The sequence below is a fragment of the Hippopotamus amphibius genome, chromosome 11 (assembly GCF_030028045.1).
Source record: "Hippopotamus amphibius kiboko isolate mHipAmp2 chromosome 11, mHipAmp2.hap2, whole genome shotgun sequence".
Classification (NCBI taxonomy): domain Eukaryota; kingdom Metazoa; phylum Chordata; class Mammalia; order Artiodactyla; family Hippopotamidae; genus Hippopotamus; species Hippopotamus amphibius.
Window position 1 is genome coordinate 27,042,073 of NC_080196.1, and position 14,913 is coordinate 27,056,985.

General features: G+C 46.4%; 1 protein-coding gene across 2 annotated transcripts in view; it reads right to left on the reverse strand.

Moving 5' to 3' along the window:
* Positions 1 to 9,913: 9,913 nt before the first annotated feature.
* Positions 9,914 to 14,913, reverse strand: part of PAQR8 (progestin and adipoQ receptor family member 8) — a 36,771-nt gene continuing 31,771 nt past the window's right edge. For both annotated transcript variants that reach the window (XM_057698058.1, XM_057698057.1), the window contains exon 2: positions 9,914 to 14,370. In XM_057698058.1, the coding sequence (XP_057554041.1) occupies positions 13,287 to 14,351 (1,065 nt within the window). In that variant the 5' untranslated portion in view covers positions 14,352 to 14,370 and the 3' untranslated portion in view covers positions 9,914 to 13,286. The remainder of the gene's footprint in view (positions 14,371 to 14,913) is intronic.

Consider the following 14,913-nt stretch of genomic DNA (forward strand, 5'->3'; position numbering starts at 1 on the left):
GGACTGGGTGCTCTCGCGGGAGTGTGGCCTCGGCGAGCGGGCCCCGCCCCTCCCCGCTCGGGACGCGGCGACGTGGGAGCGGCTGGGCGGGGCGGGAGGAGGAGGAGGAGGTGGTTGTAATGACGCGATAGTTCTCTCCGTGAGGGCCACGGTCGGGGCGGGCCCTTAGATCAGTTACAGGGGAAGGGGCGGTCCTTCCCTCGCTCCGCCCCAGTCCTCACCGCGCCCCGCCCGCTGTCTCTTCTCCCACCTGTGGGAAAAGCGCTCTTGTAGCAGTTCTCACTGAAGTGTCAGCGGTTGCTTCCGGTTGAAGGTGTTACCGCTCTCGGACCCATGTTTCCTGAGTCCAGGGGCTGCGGATTATTCACGGTTATGACTCTGTTGTTCAAGGATGGTCAGTGAGCAAATGCAGCCGTCTGGTCCCTAATACTCCCAACTACCGCATTCAGGTTTTTTCCACGTTACCTTTCTTTATTCTACTGTCAATCCCTTCCATTCTGCACCCTCCCGGTTGTTGACCGGGCCTTGGGGTCTTACATATTCACCGCAGGACACTCAGTATTTGTTGACTGAAGAGCTACAGGGCGCTCGTGTCAATTCTCCATGTCTCTAGTATCTACCTACCTGCAGGTGCAATGAAAAAGATCAGAACCACGAGGGGAAACGCATCTCCTTCGAAGAGACAGCTAAGTCAGAAGGAAAAAACAAATAAGGGAGGTGACACATTGTCAAAATCGTAGGTACTCTTTTTACAAAATTTGTTTAAATCATCATCCCTTAAAAGAAATGTAATCCTGTTCCTGACATATTTTCAGGAAAGACAAAACAAGCTATCCAGCAGCACTGAGGAGCTTAAAAAGAAAAACAGAAAGCAAACAAAAGCCAGATGCCCAGACATTGGCTAGATTGGGTCTGAAATGGGGCCCAGGCATCTGATTTTTATAACAGCTGTTTCTGATAACGAGCCAGTTTAGGAGCATGATGGAGTAACAAGCCTCACACGGAAGGCATCTGTGTCATGGGTGGTTTGCTGCCAATACAGACAGCGGCTTTAGTTTCACTGCTGCTTGTCAGAGCAAATCCCCCTGTTGGGTTTCACTAATAGGCGTAAACCTCAAGGGGCCCAGGATGTCAATCCACTAGTGGTACCTGAAGCAGATATTGGTGGCTGTCTCCACACGCCGCCCAAAGTTTCTTTTCTAATAATACTTACTCTCCCCAACTACTTCTAGTTCCCATTTTTGTCCCCCTCTTTTTTCACCTTTATGATTTTTTTATTTTCTGTTGGCACAGTACCTTAACGTAGGTGTTCAATACATTTTTAAAAAAATCAATGCATTCTTGAAGATACTGAAGACTTTAAAAGTGTCTGTCCATTGCATTATATCGTAGCCACTGACCTAGAAGGGAATTGTGGACAAAGAATGTCGCCTGCCATCTCAGTAAATAATGGATGTTGCAGCCATCAAGCCAACAGCCGCTGCATCCACCCACAACTGTGCACCCTGAGGGGATTGAGGACGGAGGAAAGGCAGGATACTGGCGCTAGATCGTTCAGGTGCATATCAAAGGAATGAGTTCAGTGAGCCCAGACACTTGCATCTTCCCATACAAAGAAAAGGGCTAAATTCATTAACTTGAGATGTCTGGTTTTCTTTAATTAACAGTAATCTTTTGATGTTCCAACTACCTGGTTTTTGCTGCAAAAACTCCTACGTATCCTGGCTCTTCCCTTCCCTCTTGGGAGCAGTCCCTAAGAGCTATCTGAGAGGCTTCTTCCTGACTTGAGTTCTCAGAAAGTCCACTGAATAAAACATAATTCTCAAATTTTAGGTTGTGCATTTCTTTTCATTCAACAGAAGCCAGCCACTGGGAGAATATCTCAAGATGGCAAGTCCAACCTCAGAATCACTGGGAATGATAATCCTTGCCGACTCTTCCTGATAACCTTAAACTCTTCCTAGTTATATGATCCCTCGCTGTCCTTTCTCTTAATAAAAGTAAATAAATGGCATCAGGATACAGTTGGAAGAGCCCTCCTGGACTAACTGCAGGGTTGCACTTGGGTCGGTATTCCCTAGGCTGGGTAGGGAAGGAGGCCGTGGGGCTTGGAAAAGGTGAGTCATGCCTACGTCTGTTGTCCTTTGTGGCATCTGTTTCTACTGAGGGAATGCCTTCTGCTTAAATGCCTTTCTTTCCCAGAAGAGCACACTAGTTAAATGATTTACAGAGTGTTTTAACTACTTTTGGACCTAGAAATGCATGGTGAAGGAAACTTCTCTTCATCTGTGGCCTAGTAAAAATGCCATCACCTCTGAGGAGAGGAAGTCAGGCAGTATTGCATCAGTGCCAAAAAGCAGATGTACAGGTCTGTGAAGAAGGGGGAAAAAAAAGACAGGGTATCAGAAAACCACGTGAACCCTGAGAAGTGATTAAGAGTTTATAACCTAGGGCTTCCTTGGTGGCACAGCAGTTAAGAATCTGCCTGCTAATGCAGGGGACATGGGTTCGATCCCTGGTCTGGGGAAGATCCCACATGCCACGGAACAGCTAAGCTGGTGCACCACAACTACTGAGCCTGCACTCTAGAGCCTGTGAGCCACAACTCCTGAGCCCACATGCCACAACTACTGAAGCCTGTGTGCCTAGAGCCCGTGCTCTGCAACGAGAAGCCACCGCAATGAGAAGCCCGCTCTCCGCAACTGCAGAAAGCCTGTGCACAGCAACGAAGACCCGACGCAGCCAATAAATAAATAAATTTTTAAAAACTTAAGAAAGTCTTAAAAAAAAAAAAAAAGAGTTTATAGCCTATTTCTTCCAAACAGGACGACTCAGCATGGCTTGCACTCACCATCAGTCTGCACTCACCATTTCCCACCTTGTGGCATATACAGGAGAGGGTGGGAGCCTGACCATCCCCTGCAGCTAAAGTGGAAAGTGCCATGTATGGAAGGCTGTACATAAAGCCTGGACTCAGAAGGCCACAGGGACATTACATGACCTTAGAGGGTGCTACAAAGCTTGGGGAATGGAAAAAATGGTAAGATCAAATTGCCAGGAGGCCAAACCCCCGAAAGAGGGCCTCAGCCTGGACGATGTTTCCCAGAGACGCTTGATGGGCGAGGTCTGACGGCAGAGCCTGCAAGGAGTCGCCTAAAATAAGCCTCCTTTTTCAGCATTTTGCCCAGAGCTGGCTTTACCCAGAATTTGTTTACAATCCTGTGATAACCTTCTTCTTCAGTACCCAACATCACGGGACAAATAAATATCAAGCAGGTTGCGAGCGCCCGCGGCTTTCTGCAGTGATTGTGGTGCGCTACTGCCCTCTTCTGGATGAGAAACGGTACAGCATGGTTTCTGAAAAGCAAACTCAATGACCCACCTGTCGGTTTGGAAGTACTGGGGGTGTGGCTAAGTGAGTGACTAATGGAGATGACACCTTGCAAGGGCGTGTCCCTCAGTCCGATGCTCTCTTCCTTTCATTTCTATCACTCCATGGTCTCTGGAATCGATTATCTACAGAGCGTGCCCGTCAACCACTTTGATCTCTACAAAGTATGGAAAAAGGAGAGAGAAGCACCCATAGTGATTTCCAAGCAGATTCTGGAGCAGATTTAGGACCCACAGGAAATCTTCGTTTGACACAAAATTACCCAATTAGGGTTTAGACTATTTTAGTCTTGAGTGGGCTCCTGTCAGGGGGTTGAAAAAACTTGTGCTTCCGATGCTTTTTCCTCTAAGTCAGACCCATTCTATGACTTGAGCTGATTCACTCAGAATTCCCTTCCCTCTGAAAAATCCTATCAAACATGATCTCACAGAATTAGAGATTCCACAGGATGTAAGCTTCCTAAGGATAAGTGCTTTGTTTTGTTCAGTGCCATTTTCTGTTTCCACCAGAGTGCCTGGCACCTCATAAATACTCAATAAACAGTTGCAAAATGACTGACCAAGTAAATGAATAAATGATGACTTGAAAATCACTAGTATTTTTCAAATAGCCAGTGGATCCCCATTACTAGGTCTTAAAATCATCTTAATGATCAGGACAACAACCAGAATTTTTAAAAAAATAGAATATAAATTATCAGGTTGCATCCCATGTTACATGGGTAAGAAGAATCCAGTGAAAAAATATTCTAAACACACCCATTGGTATTGTGGGCATTATTGTGGTCGGGGTTGAAAGACTTGGAAAGTGATGAACACAACCCAGCCCCTCATTTTACTGATGAGAAATCCCCAGATCAAAAGAGATTAAGAAACCATGAGTTAATGACTGGTTACTAATTGGGTATTTCTTACACGCAAGCTCAATCCTCACACAGCTGGGAAAGATATTCCTCCTTCAGCACATGAGGGATCATTGATGTTAGCATCCTGCTTGTGAGACATCTCTGCCTTATCAGGTTCTTCACAGGATGGAGAAAGAGAAGAGTGATGTGGCAGTAATATTGATTATAGGTTTAGATTCCAAATGTGGACAGGAGGTGAATCCACTGATTCACATAAATGGCAACCTTGGACGTGGGGAAATGCCTTTGATTCCTCCTCTGGATGGTTTGGAGACGGACTGGGGACCAGAGAAATTACGGATGGCCAGCTAAAGGCAGGGGAAGGTGAAAGGAAGACAGGGAAGGGGGCACATGGCTTAGGCATTCTAAAGCCTGTGGAACATTTAGAAGGTTTGGCACACGTGACTATGTCATCCCTCTTTACTCTCACACCCTCCAAACTCTCTATAAGCATCTCACAGACACAGACACACACAACACAGACAGACACAGACACACGGATACACACAGGTGCACACAGACACACAGACACAGATACTCAGACACATAGATACACACAGATACACACACAGACACAGATACATACAGGTACACACAGACACAGACACACTGACAGACACAGATACCCACAGACACATAGATACACACAGATACATACAGGTACACAGACACAGACACACAGATATACACAGACACAGACACAGACACACAGATACACAACACAAACACATGGACACACACACAGATACACACACAGACACACACACAGACAGACACAAAGGCAGACACACAGACACCCCGCCCCCACCCTCAGATCCCTTTACGGGGTAGGAGGGACTCCAAACTCTCTTTGAGGTCTGGGTTACAGAAAAGCACCAGGTTCCTCCTGTGTTCTGTGGAGGAGGCTGGGGACTGGGGCTTCCCACAGCACCTTGGAGAACAGAGAGCAACCCCTCCCCAGGGCAGCGAGCCCTAGCTCTGGTGAGAAATTTCGGGAGCCCCCCCCCCCCGCTCAGGGGAAGTGCAGAAATCATAACGATTATGACAATTGCCCCTCGGGTGACTGAGCACAAACTGTGCTGTTTCCCCCCCCGAAGCAGCATTAGTCAGATTTTGAGCTAATTTGTTCCTGTTTGAAAAAGAAAATACACTGAATGGAGATGTTTTGCATGTTGCCATTAAGTTGCCTTTAAGAAATTGTTTTAACCGGAATAGTGCTCTGATCGACTTTGAAGACTAGGGTATTTTTAATAGGTCCTGAAGGCAAGGAAGTCTTCACGGGAGAAGCATAGGGAAATGACGTGAGGAGACTCAGTGGTTCTTCGAACTGCCTGGAATCCTTGGAGGTCATCCAGGTGGTTACAGATGGCCTCTGAGACTAATGTGACTAGATCTGCATTGGATTCTAGCATGAAGTATATTTAAGAATCTCACCATTGGTATACATCAATGGTCACAGGCTAAGGACTTTTCTTGGCCAAGGTGTCTAGGAATGAAACAAGAACTACCTCTTCCGGTTTGTTTCATTTATCAGGAAAAAAAAATCATTACATTTCCCTTTCTGCACTTTTTCCAGTTCGCCCAATTGGCAATGAGGAAGTTAGACCAAAGGGCCTTCTACATTCACTTTATTTTTGTGATTAAGAATATGGACTCTGGATTCCAAGGCTTTAACAATACCTACCTCCCAGTGATTACATGAGGGTTGAAGCAAAGAATCTAAGCAAACAGCTCAGTGAAGGACTTGGTGAGGCGTGAGCACTAGTTAATGTACGCTGTTTAAGTTACTACTATTCCCAGTTTGCAGACTCTGCCCTGGACGTTTCATTGCATTTCTGCCTGGAGGATTACCCAGAGCACAAATTAGGGTCAGTAGGACTTATGGAAACATTCAAAGCCTGTCCAGGAAGTGGAGGTCAGCATGCTGGGAGCTTAAAAAATGCTCTGAGAATTTGGGAAGAATCCCGTGAGCACAAGAGTGTGTCCACAGGAATGCAATCTCTTGGGCCAGGCCCACAAACGGAATAACTTAATGATAACCTGGTTTCGTGTGGATTGCAGGCAACAAACGGAATTTGCTCTCTGTTCTACCAGCAAAGATCATGTGCAATTAGTAATTAACCCACATAGATAAACGGCTACCCCGCAATTTTCTTGGGCAGGATTCTTCCCCAGCATTCCTTATCCTGAAGTCACAGGAAAAGCCCGAGACTTTGCAAGGCTCTCACGATCTGTCCTCTTCTCTATCTGACTCCTTGACTCTTCTGGGTTTCCTGCAGGCTCTGGCCTCAGGGCCCTTGCAGCTCTTCCCTCTGCCGGGGAGAAACACCTGGCCGCCTCCCTCACCTCTTTCTGTAGTCTCCCCTGATCCCAGTTAAAGGTGCACACTCCTTCCCTCCCTCTGGCCTCTCCTTCCTTGCTGTTTCTCCTTGGCACCATCACCTTCTAATACATTAACTATTTAATGTATTTATTTAGTTTATTGTCCTTTTTTTTTTTTTGGCCATGCAGCTTGCAGGATCTTAGTTCCCCCACCCGGGACTGAGCCTACACCCTCAGCAGTGAAAGCATGGAGTCCTAACCACTGGACCGCCAGGGATTCCCGGTTTGCTGTTTGTCTTGCCCTCACCCCCCACCGCTGAGGGTAAGGCTCTGTGAGGGCTGGGATTTGCTTTGTCCATGGCTGTATGCTGGTGCCTAGAACAGGGCCTGGCACCTGTGGGCTCAACGTTTGTGGAGTGACTGCCACTGAGTCCAGGAACTCCGCAGTTGAGCAGGCTGGGCCCCGCCTCCAGCCAAGGCCTTTCTAGCAGAGGACTCTCTGAGGGCTTGATTCACATTTCACTGAATTCTTTCAACACGAGAGAATGTATTGTTGGCTTTGTTTCTTGAGCCAGAATCCCAGCCATGGCATCATCAAATTACCTACATAAATGTCAGAAGGGAGTGTCATGTGAGTGCCCTGGTATTTCTGTAAACAGAACAAGACTGTTGTTTTTTTGTACGTTACAGAATGAAAGGATTAGGTGGGACATTGCTAATTTACTTACCATTGGCAACATTGTGACATGGCCTTATTCTTACTCGGAAGGGGCTCGTTTTAGTGATGGGTCCGTGAATTATCTTTTTTCTCCATATTTTGGCATTTTCTTTAATAAACCTGTATTACTTGAAAATGAGAAGTAATGACTTTTGGGGGGAGGCCTTCCTACTAAAGTGTGCAAAACTCTTTAATGAGGTTTTTAAGTCATTATTGCTTGTCAGAATCCCTGGGAGATCCAATCTTTTGAAGAATTGACAACCCCAGTGAAAGAGGAGAGGGCGGGGTTGTATCATTTCAGTGAGAGCATCAATACTCAGGTGAGTTTCTCTTCCCAGGATTCAAAGGTATTCAAAGAAGCCATGCCTGGAGGGTGAGATTCAACTTTAAAATCTAGGCCACCAAGGGCCTGTAGCCAATGGAACTTTCTGGCTTCTCAGGAACTCATGAGATGCAGAGAATGCTTTATTTGACATCCGAGGACATCCAAGATGAACAGTCACCTTAACTCCAAAAGAAGCGATACAACCCTGGCTATTCATGAGGTTTTTAGGAAAAAAATTAAAATGAGATCAGGTTAAAGTATACACAATACATAAAAGTGCTTTACCCACTGTGAAGGGCTCTGCAAATATTTGGTGTTGATGTTTCAGATTAGCTGGGCCCTGATTTTTTTTTTTTTTTTTTTGGCTGTGTTGGGTCTTTGTTGCTGCACGTGGGCTTTCTCTTCATTGCGGTGCATGGGCTTCTCATTGTGGTGGCTTCTCTTGTTGCGGAGAACAGGCTCTAGGTGTGTGGACTTCAGTAGTTGTGGCTCATGGGCTCTAGGGCACAGGCTCAGTAGCTGTGGTGCACAGGCTTAGCTGCTCCGCAGCATGTGGGATCTTCCCGGACCAGGGATTGAACCCGTGTCCCCTTCATTGGCAGGCAGATTCTTAACCACTGTGCCACCAGGGAAGTCCCTGGGGCCCGAATTTATCTGAAGAAAAAAGGACTTTGAGTTTAAACATTCCTAGTTGTGTGACTTTGAAGCAATCATTCTACTTTTAGTGTGTCTTCTGATTTAATGGAGCTCTTTTTGGTTTCACCTCACATGACCCTTTAGGAAAGCAAATGGTTGTGGAAATGCTTGGGGAAGCATAGTAAAAACCTGAGCTGTTATTCTGGAACCTTTGAATTGGCCAAGGCCTCCTAGCGTCTAAATTACAGTGTATAACTTCCTATGAGAGTCATTAAGAAGTGCCCTTACCTTAGGTAGATATGCTCCCAAAGTGAATATCTAAATGAATTTTCCCTTTAATGCAATGATTTTCCTTCTATATTGTTATTTCTATAAAATTTCATAAGGCATAAGGTGGATTTTTTTTTTTCCCAAAGGAGACAGCCAGAGTACAGCATGCTGTTTCCAACTTACCAAATCAGGAACCTGTACTCTGGTTGGAACCCTACATCCCTTTCCCTAAAGGATGGGTTTTATGGGAAGTCTATACTGCCTACAGAAATACAGGGCTTCTTTCTCTGTCTGGCTGTGTCAAGGATTCTCAGCACTGGATTAAATCAACTAGAGGGCAGGAAGAGGGGCTGGAGAGGCAGCAGGAGTAGCAAAAGGGTTGAGGTGACTCTAAGGTGACAGCCTTGTTGGAGTGGGAAATGTTTCCAGCCTCCGGAGGGGAAAGGAGAGAACTCAATCCTTTTGAAAAGGGTCTGGCCCAAAACAGGTCCCAGCTTCCCTCCTATGGGTTTGGCAGGCCATCTGGCCCTCAGGCTGTGATTGGAACCAAGTCCTGGAGAGGGGACCCTATCGTGGCCCAAGGTGGGAAGACGCTGGTCCTCTTTTAGCGTGGAGGGTGCTGGTCTTTTACCCTCACTGTGGTATCTTCAGAGCCAATATGGAGTCTGCCATCAATAGATGCTCATAAATACTTGCTAAATCAGTAAGTGAAGAGGGGCTAAACTATTAGCAGTGACAACAGAAGCATCTGCAAACTGCCCAGGGTCCCTGCTGGTGATAAAAAGTGTTTTGGCAAGAGGGGTACCCATAATCCTACCAGTGGAGCCTCTAACCAGAGAATGTGGTTTTCTTCCTGTTATGGTGATAGTAGAACCACCTTTTCCACAGCTATGTAAATCTAAGAGCTAAGGCTACAAAATCCTTTGGTTGATAGGTGTCACATTTCACAACCGTAGTACCTGTTACGGTATAACAATAGTATAGCTGATAATTTCTAGGTTTCAAAAAATATAGTCCATCATTTCAAAAGTTTGGAATATTTAACACTGTTTGTCCATGGAATTAGAAACATTTATTCAACTAGATGGAAATCCTTAGAGAAATCAACTCCATAGCTTCTTGGGGGGGGATGCAGTTTGATCTACTCACAAGTGGGGATTTGGGGGAGGGGAAGTATATTTTAGGAGTTTGGGTATGGAGACTTTTTTAAAGCTTTGATGCTTTCCTAATTCTAGGTGGCTATGAAGTGTCCTGATCTCCTCCTGGCAGGGTTTGTGTAGATAAAATCTTTCTTTAAGATGGGCCTTGCTTGTCAAAGACACAAGGGAGTGGTTGAGAGTACAATAATGCATTTACAAAATCTGTTTAATGGTCATTTGTATAAGTAGATTTACATAAACAGAAAATAGTTCTATTTTTTCTTTGCCAAGCAATCAAGCAAAACCCTAGGGCCAACACAATTAGGTGGAGGCCTTGGGGACATGGGCGGTGCCTTCTCTGAGACGCGAGCACCATCTGGAGGACCCATTTGAAACTACAGTGCGGCAACAGAAGAACCTAATGTTTTCAAGCATCAGGGTACAACTGGTGAACAGGTGGGCATCAGAGGCAGGAAAGAACTACATCCATTCCATGGCCTGAGCTCCTACTATTTTAAACTTCCAGTAGAGGACTGAGAATAGTGTTACTGAGTGAGGTACTTTCAGCCGAGGTGGGAGATGAAACCCTAACATCTGAAGGGTATTAACATTAGCTCCCTAGTAAATATAGGTCAGGAAGTGCTTGCAAGAGGGAAACACACGGTAAATAGGTCCCCAACTCACTGCATCCTGCCATCCCCCCTCCCTACCTTGAGTAGGGGGTCGCATACAATATCCACTTTATTCCAAAGATGTAAATGACTAGTAGTTTAGTTTTTTTTTTCCAGAGGCATTTACATTTTAATAGGTTGAAAGCCTAAGGTAAAAAAAAAAAATGATAGCACAATTTCCAGTAGATGTCAACTGTTGGCTTTGGTAGAGTAAGAAGAACCATCTTCTTTATCAAATACTTCATTATTCCTTTTAAACAAACCAGGTCTCTTCCTTACTGATTCAATCATTTGAATGAAAATGTTTTAAAAGGAGTATCTAACCCCTCAAGAGTCTTAGTTAAAAACGCCTGCATTTCCTGTGTCTCTATTTCTCATGAGATACTGGAATTCCTCCTACCTCAACGCTTCTTAAATATCTCTGGTGAAAAAAAATTTTTTTTAATTTCTGGTCACTAGAGGAACCAATACTTGGGTAAATTAAAATGAAAATGTTATGAATTTTATGTTCATATCTAAAAGTTTAGTGTCTCTCTGTACTTATCTTGTCACAGACCGTTCAGTGTACAAGCTGGCATTGGTCTGCGGAGGGTGTTAGAGGATCACAGCTCTACCTCGTGTTTTCTCCCTTAAGAAATACCTGCACTTGGCCTAAAGATCTCTGCCCACCACGGCCATCATGGTTACATGCAAGAGCTTGATGTACACCTTCTTTCCAACTTTTAAAAGAAGATAGTCTCTGAACCCACAATTATGAACATTTCAGACACTTTCTCGTCTCCATTTTAAACTGACCCTCTACTTGCACTGTGTTGACACAACTTTCCATTCTCTTATCAGTTCAACCCCGTTGAGTGTTGTTAACTTTACTGGTGGTGAATGTGGCCTGGAAGCCATAAGCTCGTGTAAGACACTTGGGTAGCACAGAAGTTCAGGTATTTGAGGAGTCCCATGAGAAATCCATCTAGGAAAATAACATAACCGACAAGACATATGCTTGTTTTTTTTTTTTGGCCACCCTGCGGCGTGCAGGATCTTAGTTCCCCCGACTAGGGATTGAACCCATGCCCCCCTGCAATGGAAGAGTGAGAGGAGTCTTAACCACTGGACTGCCAGGGAAGTCCTGACATATGCTTTCTTGATATAAAGATTATAGGAAAGCGTCCGTTGAATTCCCCTGCCTTCCCCCAATACAGCTTGAAAGAGTCTTCTGATGAATACGTGGTTCCGGTATTCTGAAGTTTTTTTCATCCATGGGTTGGAAGGCAATGAATTATTTTTTTCTTATTCCAATGACCCAAAATTGAAAATTCCACGTGGCCGGGTATTAAGCGACGTGTTCATACAATTTCCATTTATACAGCACAAACCCCACACATTTCTCAAGAGAAAGGAAGAAAACAAAAGATGTGAAGACAACAAAGTAGCCTAGGCAGAGAGGAGGTTCATCAAACTGGAGTGAAAAACCACCTCCCTTTTTAGTAAACAGAGACCTTATACTGATGGGAAATGCAGCCTCTGGGGAGGGTGCCAATGCAGCCCCCTTCACTGGATCAGTGCAGAAGGCAGTCCTCAGGGGGGCTGCGTGGCCAGAACACATCAACTGCAAGTCCCCCCCCCCATCCCCTAGAAGCTGCTGGGGAGCGATGTCCTAAACAGAACATTCTGCCTCCTGGGTGCCCAGTTCATCATCCTCACCCAAAAGAGCCTTTGGGGACCAACCTACCATGAGTGCACACACACGCCTGTCCTGGGGCTTGATTAATGTAAGCTGCTCTAAGCTGAGGTACAACTGCCTCCCCGAGGACCCTGAACTAGGGGAGTTACGCGGGTCCTTCATGGGGCAGCATCTATTTAAGAGGCTGGACCTTGAGTTCCTCTTGAAATAATCAGATCTCTAGTGGGACCCTTAGATCCAATTCACTCTACCAGGGGCTTTTTGAACATGCTGGTCAAAATCTGGAGAAGATTCTCTGGAGAGAGCTCCAGATCTTCTGGCATGTAAGGCGGCCCTAATAGATCTCAAGTAATCCTGCAATGCACAGGTATAAAACAGAAGGGTCCCATGACACCAAACAGCATCCGTGCTTGCTGGCTGGGTCTCCTGGTGGCTCTTGGCACTGTATTTTCTAGTACCGTTTCCATTAGTATTATATGAGAGTAAGTTTCCTAAATGTCCACATGGATCCAAGCATTTCTTGGAAGTATGACTGCTTCATTGTCCTCTCTGTCACCACACAAGGTTCAGATGGGAGTGAACAGCACTTGGGAGAAAACAGCCAGGCAGACATTGTCCTGAGAAAAGAAAGGGTCAGTGCTAGAGTGCTGGAGAAGGGACCAGAAGTCAGACGAACCGAGTAATTTATGATGCCTAGGGGTTTTACGGAATCTTCTTGAAGATTCTGACTTCTCCACCCCTGACAATCTGAAATCCAAATAAAATTGGGTCTTTGGGTCAATGTACCCAATCACCAAAGAGCAGCATCGCAGAAGAATGCCCATTTCAATACAGTGTGGTCCAGCCACCTCCTAACTTTTCCAGTCCAATTGGATTATCCCTTCAGTCCAGGGCTTGCCCCTGGAGGCCGCAGTCAGAATTCTACTAGATTTTCAGGCATGAAGATGGTTCTTAATGCAGTGTCTGATGAACCTTAGCCAAAGTCCCTTCCCTTCCTGTGTCTCGTAGGGCTACGGCCCAGAGGATAAAGGAATACTCCTTTCATTCACAACCATAACAACAAAACTCTTGGACCTCTGGCTTCCCAGTGCTATTGCCACAGCCACCCTTGGGAATATGTACTCATTTAAAAGCCTGCTCTTAAAAACAAAAAGTCGACTCCTACTGTTGACTCAAGTTTTCCCCGAATCACAACGGGCTGCCTCCAGACCGCGCCCCTCCCCCGGCCAGCCTCAGGAATCTTTCTTGGTCAGTCTAGCCTTGATTTTCTCCCTCAAGAAGGCCGCAGTGGCTGCGCTGCAGGCAACCAAGACGAAGAAGGAGAGGCAGGCCATGTAGATGGACAGGGGGCTGTGGCGCTGCAGGAAGATGTCCTGTCGCCCCTTGTAGTCTAGGAGGATGGCCTCCAGCTGGGAGAGTGTGCAGACAGACAGAAAGGCGTGGAAGATCTGATGCCCGTGCCCCACGATGTCACAGGAACCCGGGAAGTACTTCTCCGGAACTGGGCAGGAGAAGAAGTAGGCACTGACCAGGAAGAAGACGATCTGGAGGGTGTGGTACCAGACCGCCTGCTCCTGGCAGCCAGACAGGTGGCACAGAACCACGCGATGTGCCACGGGGCTGATGTCCAGGATGAAGGCCAGCCCTGCTGGCACCACCTGACAGATCTTCCTCATGACTGGGTAAGGCCTGTGGTAACGGTACTTGGCATAGCAGCAGCCGGTGCAAGATAACCAGCCACAGAAGGCAGCTGCGGGCAGGAAGAAAAGCCAGAAGTGCTCGTACCAGGCCTGGTCGGAGGTGTAGAAGAAGTGGACCAAGGCACTGCCATACTGGTAAACGCTCACACCCACGTAGTCCACAAAGTAGAAGGTATAGTGGGAGAGCTCAGACTTGGACTGCAGCAGGTGGGCCAGGAGGCTGAAGGTGAGGTACGTGATGGAGGACAGGACGTACAGGAGCAGGGGCAGGGTGTAGGCAGAGGTCCAAGGCAGGCCCTCGGCCTCCACAAAGGCCCAGAACCGCAAGAGGACGGCCAGAGCCGCCAGCAAGTGAGTCCAGACGTTGACCACCTCGTTGTGTTTCTGAAAGAGGCTGAAGAAGTAGTAACGCCACTCGTGGCCGGTGGGGCGGTACCCGGCGTGGATGTAGGGCTCCCGGAAGAGCTGGGGCACGTCGGTCTCGGGGACGGTGCCGGGCATCTTGGGCAGCCCATCCTCCAGGATCTTGGGCAGGCGGCGCAGATGCTGTCCGCTCACAGACAGGGTGCTGAGACGCTCCAGGATAGCGGTCGTCATGGCTGCACGGGGATGCAACCTACGGGAAACAGAGTAAAATGGGCAAAGATGAAGTGAGGCGGTGCTGAGCAAAGACAGCGAGGGAATTGTGGGTTTTCTAGTGCAGCTGGGGAGGCAGGGACTGCACACAACTTCTTTGAGCTCCGCCTCCCTTTTTTTTTTCCATATGTAGAATAATAGAGTTGGACCAAGATCCCTTACTGCTCTGACATTCTGATTCTCTCTACTACGCACTACAGAGTGAGGCAAAGTCATATCTTGTAAAATGGGAATGTCAGCCACCTTGTTTTAATAACATTTAGAAGGTAAGTAAGGGTACCTTTATAGTAAGGAGTTTGCTAGATGATATTAAAATGTAACCATCAGACAGGCTCTAATAGTGTGAAGTATTATATCGAAATATAAAAATTATCAATGTTAATATTACTAATGAGAGCCTACATTTCTTGAGCACTTAATCTTAAATTATCCACTAATTTCACTGGGAACTTGAAAATCTGAGAGAGGCAATAGTAACTTGAACCTTGAGGTTAAATGAGTCATCAGTCAGGTTGGTAAAGAC